This window comes from Pholcus phalangioides, unplaced genomic scaffold (genome assembly GCF_987345545.1).
Source record: "Pholcus phalangioides strain wild (caught in Gottingen) unplaced genomic scaffold, Ppha-v1.0 ptg000021l_1, whole genome shotgun sequence".
In the NCBI taxonomy this organism is placed as follows: Eukaryota; Metazoa; Arthropoda; class Arachnida; order Araneae; family Pholcidae; genus Pholcus; species Pholcus phalangioides.
In genome coordinates, this window is record NW_028301614.1 from 6,821,047 (window position 1) to 6,837,072 (window position 16,026).

General features: G+C 36.4%; 1 protein-coding gene across 5 annotated transcripts in view; it reads left to right on the forward strand.

Annotated features, from left to right (window-relative positions):
- The window catches only part of tei (irregular chiasm C-roughest protein teiresias), a 311,660-nt gene that overhangs the window by 249,504 nt on the left and 46,130 nt on the right, over positions 1–16,026 (forward strand). For all 5 annotated transcript variants that reach the window (XM_089249065.1, XM_089249070.1, XM_089249066.1 and 2 more), the window contains one exon: positions 360–692. In XM_089249065.1, coding sequence (XP_089105191.1) covers positions 360–692 — 333 coding nt within the window. The remainder of the gene's footprint in view (positions 1–359; positions 693–16,026) is intronic.

The window sequence follows — 16,026 nt, forward strand, 5'->3', positions numbered from 1 at the left end:
ATTGTTTAAATTTTATTTATATATTGCATGATTGCAGATTGATGATATTTTTTTAATGTAATTTATTTTTTTGTTGCCTTCATTGACAATGTTTTGTTGTTTATAATAAAACTTTCCGGATACACCCATCTTTCGGGAACGCTTCAATATCTCTCCGAGATGGGAAGCGGGGTGTGCCCCATCTTCAAAGTTCAAAGGGCCGTAAACCATATTTAAGTTTTTATAAATCCTTCATTCTTTCAAACTGTGCCGAAATGATAAAAGTTTTCAAGATTGTGCCCTGAAAAACAACGAAGTTACGTTTATGAATGTACCAAAAACATTCTGAGTTTTGATTGTCTTGTATTCTTTTCCTACAGGTATTTTCTTGCTAGAGATATTCACATCGATGGTGACGAAGAGCAGCGAAGTGGCATTGGAGAGGACGGTCAGCGTAGGCGAGAGCGTCAACATACCTTGTCCACTGTCCTCGCCCGGGGGATCCGTCCAGTGGCTGCAGAACGGAAAACCGATCGTCCTCGACCTGAGCTTGTCTTCGAAGAGACGCCACTGGAACGTGGCACCGGACGGGACGGCGTCGCTCACCATACTGGACGTTCAGCGGACGGACGCCGGAACCTGGGACTGTCGCGAGTTGAGGAGCGACGGGTCCGTGCGGAACGTGGCCAAAGTCTTGGAGCTCGTGGTTGGGAGTAAGTATAAGAAGTGCTCGGGTTTTTTTGATTTTGGTAAATGATCATGATACATCGATACAGGTTGAATTTTATTTCCATCAGATTTCGAGTGAAAAACGGCCACTTTTTAAGCGTAAGGCCGTTCGTCCACAGGAAGCGGCAACACTCGACAACCTACGTGAGCGATAACAGCCATCATTGAGTAAGACGACTAGGGAAAGTCCATTTCAAGCGACATTTATACGCTTCTCAGTTCGCGACTGCAGACCGTGCATTCGAGTCTGTTCGATAATAATCTTGAGGGAATATTGAACAACTAAAATTCTGGAGCAATTGATCCAGAAGACCTGTATTTATCAAGTCATACTTTATGAGACATCTGACACAAATTCGGAGGAGGCATTCGAGCTGTGTTTATACTAAATAACAATAATCAATCGATTACTACTTACCATCACAATCCATGAACACACGGCAATTATCAAATTCCAGCTTCCATGTTAACGTGGGAAAGTAGGGAGAGGGGCGCAAAAAAAAGTAAACAACCGCACTGCGCCTGCGCAGAGCCAGAAAGTCGCTTAAGAACCCTAATTTTTCGGATCTGACGGTCGTCTCCTGCTGTTACCGCTCAAAATCGCTCCTAGTGAAAGGCGTTTCCCTGTTTTCTATGCAACGGGGATCAGTCTTGTGAATACACAGGCGACTGCGCGTGGCATGTTTATCGCTTCAACTCGCTGCTAATGGATGACCATCCTAATGTATATGGGACATTTTCCTGGAGCAGGCGGAGAAATGAAATAACATACAGAATTTTTGTACCAAACTTATTCTCTACAAACGTTAAAAAAACTATCACGATAAGTGTACAGGGTGCTTCACGAAAAGTTTCTGAAAAATAGTGAAACGATGGAAATCAAGTTCCAATAATATTTAAACAAAAATTCACCACTTTCATGACTATCCTCATGCTCATTTTTTCAGACTTGATGTGTTGAAGCTGGGTTTTCTGTGATTTTTCAACTTCGAAGCTTGAAATCGATCCGGTTCCCCATTTGAAAAAAATCTATCCGAAGAGAACTGGCAGACCTTCAACATGATATTTACATGGCATGTAGATTCAAGCATTTAACATCTTCACTTTCTAATATGGAAGGAAGATGGCATAACACGAAACAAGCACGATTTCAACATCATAAATACATCAGGATCCACACATTCTGGCATATACTGATTCGTTAAAAATTTCCGGAGGAATGCGTGCGAGGTGGATGGAGGGTTGAGTCGTAGTAGTAGTAGATTTAATGTTTCATCTCGTAAAAGATAGCCAAAATAAAAAATGTCTCACTCACCGATTTTTATGACAGTGAATTTTTTTCCGAATATCATAGAGAATGAATTTCTTTCTATGCTTTTGATCACTGGTCATTTTCGTCGCACCATGGTCATTTTTTTGAACGCGAGGGCTGATTTTAAACCGGAACCTACAATTTATAGCTGATTCTGAACGGCAGGCTTGTTTTTTATACTCATCAAGAGGTTGGTGTGTTAACCCCTCGATGTGGAACTCTCTGCGGTAGAAATCTTTTCCTGTGGTCATGTCGTCGTTTCTTTTGCGCCCTGTGTCAGGAAAGTTTTTCACAAGAACGAACTGTGTATCGAACTCGCGACATCTCTAAACATCCTTTGTTACTTTAGGCGAGTGTCTTATTGATCTGGGCTACTGCGCTCTCTTTCTATGCAATAAAGGGTTGCGCAAATTTCATTATTCGACATCACTCACTCTAATTAAGCCGTAGAAAAACTTTGATTTTTGTATTTTCCCAAAAATTTTCATTTTATGTTTACAAGTGTTTTGCAAGTTTCATTTTAAGGCTAGGATCACACTGTGAAACTTTGATAAAAGATGTTTTAAAAACTTAGAAAAACAACCAATAAGTCTATGAGAATGTAACCGGCAACAAACTTATTAGTTGAATTTTTCAAGTCTTATGCAAGAACTTTTATCGAATTTTTATAATGTAATCCCGGCCTAACAGATTTAGGGGATAAAGCTATAGAATCTTAAATATGCCTCCTTTTACTGCTTTTCTGGGAATTTTAATTCAATTTTAAAATCCACATAGATATTTTTATGTATTTATCATCATTCGAATTATAACTCTTATTTTAATGTTTATCGATAAAATGATTACACAAATGGGAGAAAGTAATATTGTAACTTATAAATGTATTATCATTTTTAACCAGGCCGGATACTACGATGGCCGGATGGTCGAAAGTCTACTGTAGTTAGTTTTGAATGTTTTTACCCCTTGAAGGGCAGTGTTACAGATATACCACCTGTTTACATGCTTTTCTAGGGGTTTTGGGAAAATATCTGCACTTTAAAGGGTTAATGAATACGAAATCCGTAAAACAAGTACAAGCGCATTGCAAGAATACATCGTAATCGTAAAATCTTCGCCTGTGAGCGGAAAACGTTCTTCATCAAACTGGCACCATCTCGTGTTTTAAGCGTGTTTTTATTTCCTCACGAACTGAAGTTTCATTATTATTATTGTTGTTGTTGTTGCTTCTGTAAAGTTTAAACTGACCAGAATACGGTGAGAAACTCTCATCTCGGTCCTGAAAATTGAGAAATATTCTCATGTTCTTCGTCATCGAATGAAAGATGAAAAGAAAAGGCAGTGCGTGTGCAAAACTAATTGCCGGTTTATGCGATAAAGCTCTTTAATGAGGAAGGATATCTTCCTCTTCGGAAAAAAAAAATAATTTAAAAAGTAAAAACCTCATCTTCTTCCGACTTCCGCAGCTTCGTGAAATGTTCTTCTTTCACTGAAAAGGCTCATTCATTAAAATGGATTACATTCATAACTTTTGTCTGGTAGCCCAACATTAACGATGCATAGAGAAAAGACGGTATTTATGCGGTCTAAGGAATGAAAAAGAAAAAAAAAACGTATTTCCTTTTTACTTCTTTTTTTTTTTTTTTTTGCCTTATCTGGATCCGCTGAATATCATCATAAATTGTGATACGCAAACATTGAGAGCCAGGGATTTTATGCAGATGAAACATATTTGTCGAAGGCTTAAGACGGCAGTCAAACATCGTTAAGGCTATTCACATATTCCGCTGCTTCCGATGATAACTAATCACTCGTAAAGACTTATTATTGGCTTCTGAATTGATCGGTGGCTTTCTAAAGCCCCATTAGAGTTTGTTTTTCTATTTTTTGTTTTTTTTATGTGTCTGAGTTTTAATTAATATTTCCATTCCAGCTATAATACGCTCCTGAATTTATGAATAGCTATTATTCAAAGAAAATTTCGAAATGACTATTCTGAGTTTCGAACTTGTCTAGCTCACGAATAGATGATTTTTGTATGTTTTGCCGAAGTCCTTCCTAGTTTCTTTGAAATATTAGTGAAAATATGGTGGAGGGAAAGGATATTTTAGGATGCTTTCCTGTTGAATAAACTAGTTTTAAGGAGACGGATAATCAATGAAGGAACAGATCATAACTTTCTTCAACCCAGTGTGTATTTAAATATACATGGCAAATATATGATACAAAAAACCCCTAATTTTAGAAAGTACATTTTTTTTTAAGTGCAATTTCAGTACAAAATATGGATGTAAAAGTGCAATTCTTTTTATCTAGAAAGAGTTGAGTCTTTTCGGTGTCTTGTTTGAGATATGCTGAAATTTTACGTGTTTTGAGGTATATAAAATCACACCAAATTGAGGAAATCGGAAACAAAACTCGAGATAGCAACTATTCAAAGATTGCCATGAAAAATTTTATGCTTATACAAATACAACTACAATGCCACAACAGGCAAAATGCCCAACGAGGTGGCTGAGAGAAAGATGCCCATAGATAACATTATAACATAACGTAATAGATATCAAAAATATAAAGGAAAAAATGTATAGTTTACTCTCAATTTTTTTTGCCATTTTAATTAACTAAAAGGTTTCCTCTAATTAGTTGAATTTCTGTGTCGTTGTATTTTTGCAATTAAAAATATGCTTTCTCATGGGTATGAACCGTAGAGAGTTGAAATGCATCAGATTTAACGCCAAAATTTCTTGACGAGTTGAACTATTAAATACTCCTCTGTGTGTTATTGGAGTATTTCACTGCATGTTCATAAAAGAGTACATGTATTGTATATAAAATATAGACCATGGTTACGACGACTCCGTCTGTAACGACACCTCGGCGATAATGTTACTAATTGACGGTCAGGACTGATTTGCATTGAAAATTGAACCTTGCTTTTATAATGTCGATGACGGAGCAATGACCTCGGATATAACAACACATATTTTTGTAGTTTCTTTTTCTTTATAGTGTTTTCCGAAAATTTTCTAGAATGATCTACAAATTTCTTTCAATTATCTGCTCATCACAATGTTCGCCTGTTATTCTATAAATACCTAACGTTGGAAAACAAAGATTCATTACATGTTTGACGCTACTACCTGCTCATTGACAATGACCCATAAACGGGACTTATTCGACCATTCTCGATTTTATTTTTTATTAAAATATACAGTTTCTTGAATGAAGCTTACTTCAATGCTTGATTTACGCTTCGCTAGAATCGGGATGAATGTAATAAGTACAATTAATGAAATATGTTTTTATGGATATGATTATAAATATCAATCCCGCATGTTTGTCTTGTTCATTAATTTTTCTCGTGAAATGCATTTTACAGATAATGTATCACTGTATTTATCGATAAGGGTTATTTATAAGTGGAGCTCGAAAGTTTATATTAGGCGAAATGCCATAAATACCTCTTTTTTTGCTTATTTCAAACTTTTTTTTTTAAAAAATCGTTTTTTGAATTTTTCCTGTAGTAAATTCCTATTTCGATATTGTTTAATGTCCATACGTGAATTTTGAAGGCCTTATTCTGTAGAACTTAAGCATTGAGCATAACTTTTAGCATTGAGAACTTCAAATGTAATTTTTTTTAAAAAGATTTGAACCCTTCGTATTAAGGAACTTGGTCGATTGCGCTCCAGATGTATCGAATTTAACCCTTTCAGCGGCCATCCCGAGATATCTCGTCCAACTTGATCTGCTTTATTTCCGCCAACCCGAAATATTTCGCCTTATAAAAACGTGTTAAAGGTATTTTTACCGTAAAACACGTTTCCCATTTTCTCCTCCCCTCCAACCAATCAACTGCCAGTGGGTGGAGTCAGCATTTGTTCAAGGTTAGATAAGAGAAAAAGCCGAGTCTGTATTTTTCACCCCTTTCTTTCAGCACAGCAAAGAAATTTACCCTTTCTCTCAGTATAAATAATGTAAAAAGTTTTTTCCCAAAAAAAAGTATTTATCTTCTTATAGAAAGCCACACATCATAGTACAGGAAATGAAAGCGATGGGCGAAGTAAATTTTCTTGTTGGGGGTAAAGCAGTTATCAGCTCGAAATCGGAAAAAAGAATAATTGTTTTTGAAAATAGGTGACAGTTTGAGAAGGTTTCGCAATTTCAAATGTGGAAGCTATAATGCGGATCATGAAATTTCAAAAACCGCTTAAAGTGTTCAACGTGTTCTCCTGTATCAAGTGGATTGTCCTCAGTCAAATTTCCATCAGTGAAGGTGATGGAATGGGTGGGGGGGGGGGAGAGAATTTTGAAACTTCTCAAACGTGTCATTTAATTAACCACTTATTATAATTATGTGAAAATCATGAGCAATTTTTGTTAAGAAATCGTAAAAGGAATATGTTTACTCTCTAGCGTCCTCTGCTGTTGATTTAAAACATTAATTTCTGAATTAATGAATATTATAGAAACATATTTATATCTCCTATTTTAGAAAAATTTATGTTTCAAGTCATTAGTTGAATAAAATTTCTTACAGTTTATTACAACCATAGAGAAATTTGATGCAGCCAAATATCGATTAATATAATTCTTACTTCTTTTATTTCGGTCAGTAATCAAATTTTGTTCCATTTCGAGTCAGTTTAAGTTTCGATTACGCGCCTAAATAAATTTTTTTTTCTAGTGACATCTAGCTTCGACTTTAAACATTAATTTTTAATTTTATGCATATAAATTTTGGTCGGTTTTTTTTTTCATATTTAATCGTTTATTATTATCCGAGAAATCACTTTTTTTTATAATTTACAGAATATTTTAGAATTTTGATAACTTGTGCCAACTAACAAAATAATTGAATATAATCAATTATTACAAATACAAATGAATATGGTCAATTTAGAACTTTTCATTGACCATATTGTAGTTTGGATTGTTTTGCTTACATAAAATTGACCAATAGGAAATCCGCATTAATTTCTGATATGGATTATGCATTTTATACTATTTTTATGTATTTTATTATTATGTATTTTAATACATAAATTCTCATTCAATTGTATATCCTCACATTACTTACATACTTTGTATCTTCTCATTATTGAATTTTGTATATACACATATATTTCTCAATTGAACTTGACCTGCATATGATGTACATTTGAAAAAGGTGTAAAAAAAAAAGTGTGAGAAGACTCTTTTTGAACTTTCGATTCTTTTGCTTACATAAAATTTATCAATAGTAAATCCCCATTAATTTCTGATGCACTGAGTTGAAACAGAACTTTATTACCTGTATTGCATTTTTGATGTTACAGCTGGGGTTTTTGCGTCACGACTCCCATGTGATGTTTTTTCCCCCATTCCACTTGGAATAGATGTTGCTAGCTGCAGATTGTGTGACCTGCTTCTGTGAAGACATTTGTCTGCTTATAGCCAGATCATGACTTTTAACCAATTTGACCAGTTCTTTTTACATACACTACACATTCATTGAAACACATATCTATCTACAAACATGTACACATTTTCTTCTTCACTGGCCTTCTTGGCCAGTTTTTATGCAGGCAGTTGGCCCCCGCGGGCTGGGAATCGGCTCCAAGTTCAATTCTGGTCTGGTCTGGAATGAATATGGTTAAGTAAAAATCTTGTATGTTATGTGTGTGGTTTTTTTCACACACACAAAATAAAATGTTCTGGACTCGGCCACGAAGCTGGGCCGAAAGATATCTCGGCAACGGGATAAGTTCAGTGGCAAAGTTCTGGCGTTCATTCAGTCATGCTTTCATGTGCATGAGTCATTAAAATAACGTTAAAAGACTTGATAACGATTGTAAATGTATTTCTAGCGTTCATTTATTACATGTTGAATGAGGGAGAAACAGGCTGGATAAATTGCCCGACATGCGTTACACACGGACTGTAATCGATATATTTCTGTGGGTATGTGGGTCGTATTATGAGAACCACTGAATAAATTGAAACAGAAAGGCTTTAACATGGAGGTTCCTAATCTTTTTTTTTCCCCCGCAACCCAAAGTCAACAACATGATCAACTTCGAAATTAGAAAAATTGTTCTATTTGAATATTTCTGATAAAAAAAATGTTTGTTTTTCGAAATTGGTGAAATCAGTCTATGGCGTCATAGCAGGTAGGGCAAAGGGGCCTAGGCCCCGAATCAATAAGGGGGGCCTCAAATTATTAACAACTTTCACTAATCCTGGAATTATTTCTTTCCTGAATTTTCATTCATTCTGTATTAATGTCATGTCACGTCGGATGTGGATTTCTTCCAAAACAATCATGGCTCAAGAAGACCCCCCCAAAATCGTTAAGATGCCTTTCACCAGTGGTGCAACAAATTATTCCTAAATATGACATAGTGGCCAGTTCCGACTGAAATTAGCAAACAGTGCATACCCCTGAGTCGTTTCTTAGCCATCCTGGACTAGTAGTGCGACTTCCGCCGTGGTTGTATACTTTAGTATTTTTTAAACTACTTAGAGTTTAATATTACCCATATTGGGTTATTAACCTAGGGGGAAAGGAAAGCTTAAGCAGGCAGGAGGGGAAATAAAACAGAAAGGCACTTAACAGGGCTGTGACAGAACGTTACTTCATCAGCCTGTTAGGGCGTCATTGAGTTTTATATAATACTAGCTATAATGCCCGGCGCTGCCCGGGTTTTCTTCAATGAAGCTTTTTGGATCACGTGATATCTCCCTCTTTTTTTTTAGGGACATACAAACCGTGTTCAAGTTGAACCAATATGGCGACTTACTGCGCGACTCATGAAATAAACAAATCTAGATTTAAAGAAACGTAGAAATGAATATATATATTTTTTCTTTTTCAATGGGTGCCAATTATTTCGATTCCCCCCCCCCCCGCCCCTGAAGTTCTAGTTATTCATCTGCCTGTTTCTGCTTCAAAAAATAGTAAAACTGTGGAATTTCTTCGATGTACTTTATGAGCCCATAATTAATTTTACAACAATCTAAACTATATGAATTTATGCAGTTAGACAAAAAGGAGACATTAATTTTTATACTTGAGAAGATATAAATAAAAAGGTGAAATCAATGTTATTGCATGGATCTCAACTCAAAAGTAGGTCTGGCTAATTACTTCATATTTAATCTCCTGGACTTCGTATATCTCTAAGCGAACTCAATATTTCAAAAATCTAGAATTCAATAAATTTTTTTAAAATTATTGATGTGTGGCGGAACAACCCCACCAAATTTCCGCATTTCTTCAGTAAAATCGGCAATTTTAACACTGATTTCTATGAGGATTACCCTTCTCCTGACCCTCAAAGCGATGCTAATGATGACGTCTATTCGAAAAGCCTCATTACTGAGAGTATATTGAAAATGTGGCAAACCATTATAAAGGCATAAACTATTATACATATACTAACAGGATTAAAGAAGTGACAAACAGTTGTAAAGGCATAAAACACGTCTGAAACGCATTGCTAGGGAACCACGGTAACCAAAGTAAACGTTCGGAAAGTGATTGTTGAGGCCCAAAAACCATTGTTGCCGGACAGTTTTTTGCCCATTTGGGGCATTTGCCCTGGTCTGACGAAATTTTAAAGTAGCCTATCGTTCAAGTCGGGTCCCATTTGGTATATATGCAAAATTTGGCGACGATCGATCTAAAATTGGAGATTTGTATAGAGAACATACACACACAGACACACAGAAAATCAATCATTGAGTTTTATATAATACTAGCTGATACCCGGCGACGTTGCCCGCCCCGTAAAAAATTTATATACGTATATATAGCTTATTACAAGATATAGTTGACTGGATGTTGTGAAGATATTTATTATTTTAGATGTTAATTTTTTAAGGAAGGAAAAACTCATCTCTGCCTCTACCGGGAGTCGAACCCGGGTCCCTCGATTGCCGGACGAGTGCTCTGACCACTAAGCTACAGAGGAGATAGAGATTTTCCTTCGCTAGAGCGTATATATGCCGAACGGAACCGTGCAATGGACGGTGAAACCGATCAGCTAATAGCTCATGGACGACGAGCCACCAGATGGCTATATATATGACATGAATGTCGCTCTCCACTTGTTAATACAAGATATATCTTGTATTAACAAGTGGAGAGCGACATTCATGTCATATATAGCTTATTAATTCTTAATCAAAAAAATTTCTGCATCAATTAAGAAAAAATTACTTTTATTTTTAAATATTTTAATTAAAAACTTGAAGCAATCGCTTGTGGATACACAATATTTTTTTTTTCCTCTGTTGTGCAGATGTACAAATTTTTGTGATTACCAACACGCGAACAGGCGACGAAAAGCTGTCCGTGAGAAATACAGGGCTCAAGTAGGTTGATACCTGCCACTGCTAACGTCTGGCCTTGCGCTTTGTTGATTGTCATGGCAAAAGTTAAACGAATCGGGAACTGTAATCGCTTTAAAGTGAAAGGCATAAGGTGATAATTGGGATACGTGGAATGAAGACGTCTTCTCCTTTTTCACATCCAGTTAGAATCGGTGCTTCGATGATGTAATTGTGCAATTTCTTCACGTAGAGTCTGGTGCCATTGCAGAGTATCGGTGTCTCCAAATTTCTTAAAAGCATTATAGGTGCTCAGACTTTGAGGGTCAAGTTGTATGGTGACATACCCGGAATATCAAAAGAGTTCAGAAATTCTGCAGGATGCAGAACTGTCTGCGCTGTGTTTGTGACAGTGTCAACGGATTTGTAAGATGTGGAGTCTCCCGGAATAATTTTTAGGATTTTTTCGTTGATCTTGTTCACACTGTCATTTTTCGGTGCCAGAATCGCTCTCTCATAAAGCCACTCGTGGTTTCGGTGGCTTTGTTCAATGTTTGGGAACACTTTTCTGCAAGTTCTTGAACTAAGTTTAACAACTGGCACAATCCATTTGGGAACGTAATGAGTCCAGTGCTTGGGTCTCTACGGGAATTCTTCCATTGCCAAGTTTGATCAACTGACGTGAAAATGATAGCAGTGCTGAGTCATTTTGCAGTTGAACTCGCATGTTAGTGGATAATGATAATTTTTTAACTTCGTGCCAGAGTGTTGATGATTTGAGGCAAGCATTGAGTTCATCAGCTGGCGTTAAGCATTTTTATTCCCAATTTTGCCATCGTAGTTGTTGTCCTCTGTTGTTAGCGACGTCATACGTCCAGCTTGTGCAGCGAATATTATTCAAATGCCTTTTAAGCATTTTTTAAACTATACCTCTACGATGGGCTGTTGATGAGATAAAGGCCGCATTAGCACTTACAGGATACCCTGTATATAGGCTAGCAGAAATAAACGGCGCTCTTTCCGGGTTTTCTTCAATTACTGGTAGGATTGGAAAAGTGACAAACCGTTATAAAGGAATAAACTGTTATAATAACAGAATTAAAGGTGTGACAAACCATTGTAAAGGCATACATTCACGTCTGAAACGCATTGTTGGGAACCACGGTAACCAAAGTAAACGTTCCGAAAGTAATTGTTGAGGGCCCCAAAACCATTGTTGCCCGACAGTTTTTCGCCCATTTCGGGCATTTGCCCAGCTCTGACGAACTTTTAAAGTAGCCTACGGTTCAATCCCGGTCCTGTTTGGTATATGTGCAAAATCTGGCGACGATCGGTCTAAAACTGTAGATTTGTATAAAGAGCATACATACATACATACATACTTTCACATTTATATATAAGACTAGCTATAATACCCGGCGCTGCCCGGGATTTCTTCAATGAGGCTGTTTGGATCACGTGATATCTCCGTCTTTCTTTGAGGGACATGCAAACCGTGTTAACCAATATGGCGACTTCATGAAATAAACAAATCTAGATTTAAAGAAACATAGAAACGAATATATTTTTTTTTTCCTTTTTTTAAGGAGCGCTAGGTATTTCGATTCTCCCCCCCCCCCCCTGAACTTATTCATCTGCCTGTTTCAGCTTTCAAAAATGCTTAATTGAAGCTGTGGAATTTCTTCGATGTACTTTACGGGCCCATAATTAATTTTAAAACAACCTAAACTATATGAATTTATGCAGTTCAATATTAAAAGACAATACAAATACAAATACAAATACAACGCCACAACAGGCAAAATGCCCAACGAGGTGGCTGATAAAAAGATGCCCATAAAAATATGGTTGTCATATGTTTCAAAAATACAGCAACCCAATTAAAAATGCAATTAACACAAATTACAAACAATATATACACATGATAAAATATTATACGATGCCCATAAAGATTACTTATGGTTGTCTTATTCTAAGAATGGATAGCTTCTCGATTTACCCCAACATGTTTATCGTATTTCTTTTTAAACGTGTCAATTGTGTTACAATTTACTACCTCCGGGGGTAAGCTATTCCATTTATTAACAACCCTATTGGAGAAAAATTCCCTGCGACACCATAACCTTGCATTGTCCCTCACCAATCGATACTGGTGTCCCCTTGTAAAAGCAGTCGATTGGCGGTGTACTAAAAGTTCATGGTCCATCCTATCCATCCCATTGAAAATTTTGAACACTTCGATCATATCTCCTCGACACCTGCGTTCATCCAATGTAAACATATTCAAAAAATGAAGTCTTTCTTCATAACTCAAGCCCTGTGTGCCAATAAGGACACGCGTAGCTCTTCTCTGCACCCCTTCAACCAAGTCTATGTCCCTCTGTAGGTATGGTCTCCAAAACCTTACAGCATACTCCAGTCCAGGACGAACTAAGCCTCGAAAAAGAGGAAGAATGACTTTAGGAGAACGCGAAGAGACCTTTTTGAAAATGAGACCAAGCATTCTATTCGATTTTTTGACAACCGCTGAACAATGTTCAGAAAACTTAAGTCGCTCGTCAATGAGAATTCCCAAATCGGTGACTCTAGTTGCATCCGGGATAGTATACAGAGGGATAGCATACGGAGACATTAATTTTCATGCTTGAGAAGATATAAATAAAAACTTGAAATCAATGTTATTGCATGAATGTCCAACTCGAAAGTAGGTCCAGCTAATTACGTAATAATTAATCTCCCGGACTTCGTATACCTAGGGTGACCATACGTCCCATATTTCCCGGGACAGTCCCGGTATTTTCTCTTTTTTTGGCCGTCCCGACTTTTTGGCAAAAGTGTCCCGGTTTTTCCCGTATTTCACACGACACGTACTTGAATTTTTATTCTTTATTGAAGTCGAAGATTGAGATTATTTTTCAACTCATAAATTATTTTATGATAGTTACAACTATATATGGGATATTAATCCCCCACATTTGCTTTGGTAAACGTTTTTTTTTCGTGGAATACATTTTAATCCACTGCAATTTGCAGTAATGCATCATTTCCCGCCATTGTGATGTTTCCGTAATTTCAACAATATTTGGCAACTTTGTTTGGTTTTGGCATTGTTTTTGGCGATAATTGGCGATGTCCCGTATTCTCCCGTATTTCACTCGAGGAAATATGGTCAGCCTACGTATACCTCTCATCGAACTCAATATTTCAGAAATCTAGAATTCAATACAATTTTTTAAATTATTGATGTGACAGAAAACTCAGCATTTTTTCAGCATTTCTACAGTAAAATCGGCAATTTTAACACTGATTTCACCCTTTTCTTGACCCTTAAAGCGATGCTGATGATGATTATGACGTCTATTCAAAAAGTCTCATTACTGAGAGTATATTGAAAATGTGGCAAACCATTATAAAGGCATAAACTATTATACATATACTAACAGGATTAAAGAAGTGACATACCATTGTAAAGGCATATACTCGTCTGAAACGCATTGCTAGGGAACCACGGTAACCAAAGTAAACGTTCGGAAAGTGATTGTTGAGGCCCAAAAACCATTGTTGCCGGACAGTTTTTTGCCCATTTGGGGCATTTGCCCTGGTCTGACGAAATTTTAAAGTAGCCTATCGTTCAAGTCGGGTCCCATTTGGTATATATGCAAAATTTGGCGACGATCGATCTAAAATTGGAGATTTGTATAGAGAACATACACACAGACACACAGAAAATCAATTTTATATATATAGATAGATTAATTAATGGGTTTTTTTTTGTTTTTTTAACATTAATTATTCATCGCATTGCATATTACCCACCCTGATTGTTAAATCTAGCGTCAACTGTATATCATATTAGTAAATGCGATTATATGTTATTAATAGCGGTTAATTATGATTATTTGATTAAATATATATTATCTACAATAAGTTGATATATTGCAGTTGATCTAATTATTTACACTAAATATAGTTGCTTATATTTGTTTATATACATTTTTTACAATCCCGGTACCTCCGGTCTTTTCATAAGCAAAAAATTTTTGGGTCTGGAAAAAGCTGATATCTGATCTTTTGGGTAAGTGGATATTTCCCTAAGATGTTGGTATTCTGACTCTTCAAGAGTTTGGAAGAGATTATTAGCCAGCTTTTGAGCAAAGGCGTGCATGGTGGGCATTCCAGTATCTTTTCATATACTTCTATTTCTGATGAACCAATTGGCTCCCAGCATAGCTCTTAAGTTTTGTTTTGATATTGTTCTAATTCAACCATATGTTGATTGCTCGAGTAGAGCCACACTGGTGCAGCATATGAAAGTGTGGATCTGATAGCCATTTTGTATACATTTAATTTGTTTTTGATGGTCAATGTTGATCTGCTTGCAAGTATGCGTTTCAAAATGTGTTTTGCCACGTCTGCTCTTTGTATTACATAATTGCGCTGTTGCACAAATGTCAATCGTTTGTCAATTATTATTCCCAAATATTTAGTACTTATGATAGGTTCAATGAATTTCCCCTCAACCACTATTCCGGCATCTGGGGGTAGAGCTAATTTTCCTGTGATCCACATAAATACTGTCTTTTCTGCATTAAGTTTAACTCTGCTGTTTTCGCACCATGTTTCGACTTGATCAATTAATTCTTGTAAATTACTTAATGTCTTCTGTGGTTTTCTATCTGTACAAATTATCATTAAATCGTCTGCATACAGCGCAGTAATACCCTTAATGGCCACTGTAAAATCATTCATGTGATAATTGTGGAGGCAAGGTCCTAAAACACTGCCGTGTGCGATAGATGACCTCAATTTAATGATGACCTGATTTGCATAGATCCATTTTGAATATTCAATGTTACTTGCCATCTATCGCTAACTTTTGAAACTAATTTCCTCCTTTTCTGACGCAACTTTGCCTCTTTTGAGGTAACGGAAGTAAGGCGCTTTGCATCAGCCAGAGGTTGTGAGCGGTTCTATCTATCTATCCTTCTTATTAAATAAAATCCAATTTCCCTTTTATCCTGTTCGTGAAGGATCGGGCAATTTTTCGGGAGTTGAAACATTTTGAGTTTTTTTCTGTTTCATTTTTGTAATGGTCAGTTACGCGCCAAACACCGAACGAAAGTAAACTTCTTTCCAGAGGGTTGTAGGTTTTTGAAAATGAGAACTGAAGTATTAAATCCCGTTAGAAGGAAAGTTCGGTCGCCTTCTTTCACGATTGGCACTTTTTCTTCTCCGTAAAGAGTAATGTTCTAACCTTGTTATTGTGTAATAAATTCGCCCCCTATATTGGCAGATTTATCATCTGACTTGTAAAGTGGTAGCCAAATGAAATTAGCCCTATTTGACAAATCATTTGCCCGAAATCACCTCTTTCCCCCCCCCCCCCCAAAATGTAGTAATTTGCTCTTCGTCACTGTTAAGTGAAATCTCTTGAAAGAAGCGGATAGTGTTTACTGCACGGTCGGTTCTTTTTTCACCCTGTTCCTTTGATCAGACAGATTACATGTTGATCAATAAAACTGGGAAATATTTTTTGTGTCATTTTAAAATTTTAATCGAAACTGTCACGAGTAAAAAGCTTCAACGAAGATTCTAAAAGTGATGATAGCTTGACGAAAGTGTGACAGGTGGAAACGTTAAAATAATAGCAACGATTCAATCAGAATTTTTTAATCAAACTAATTGTTGTA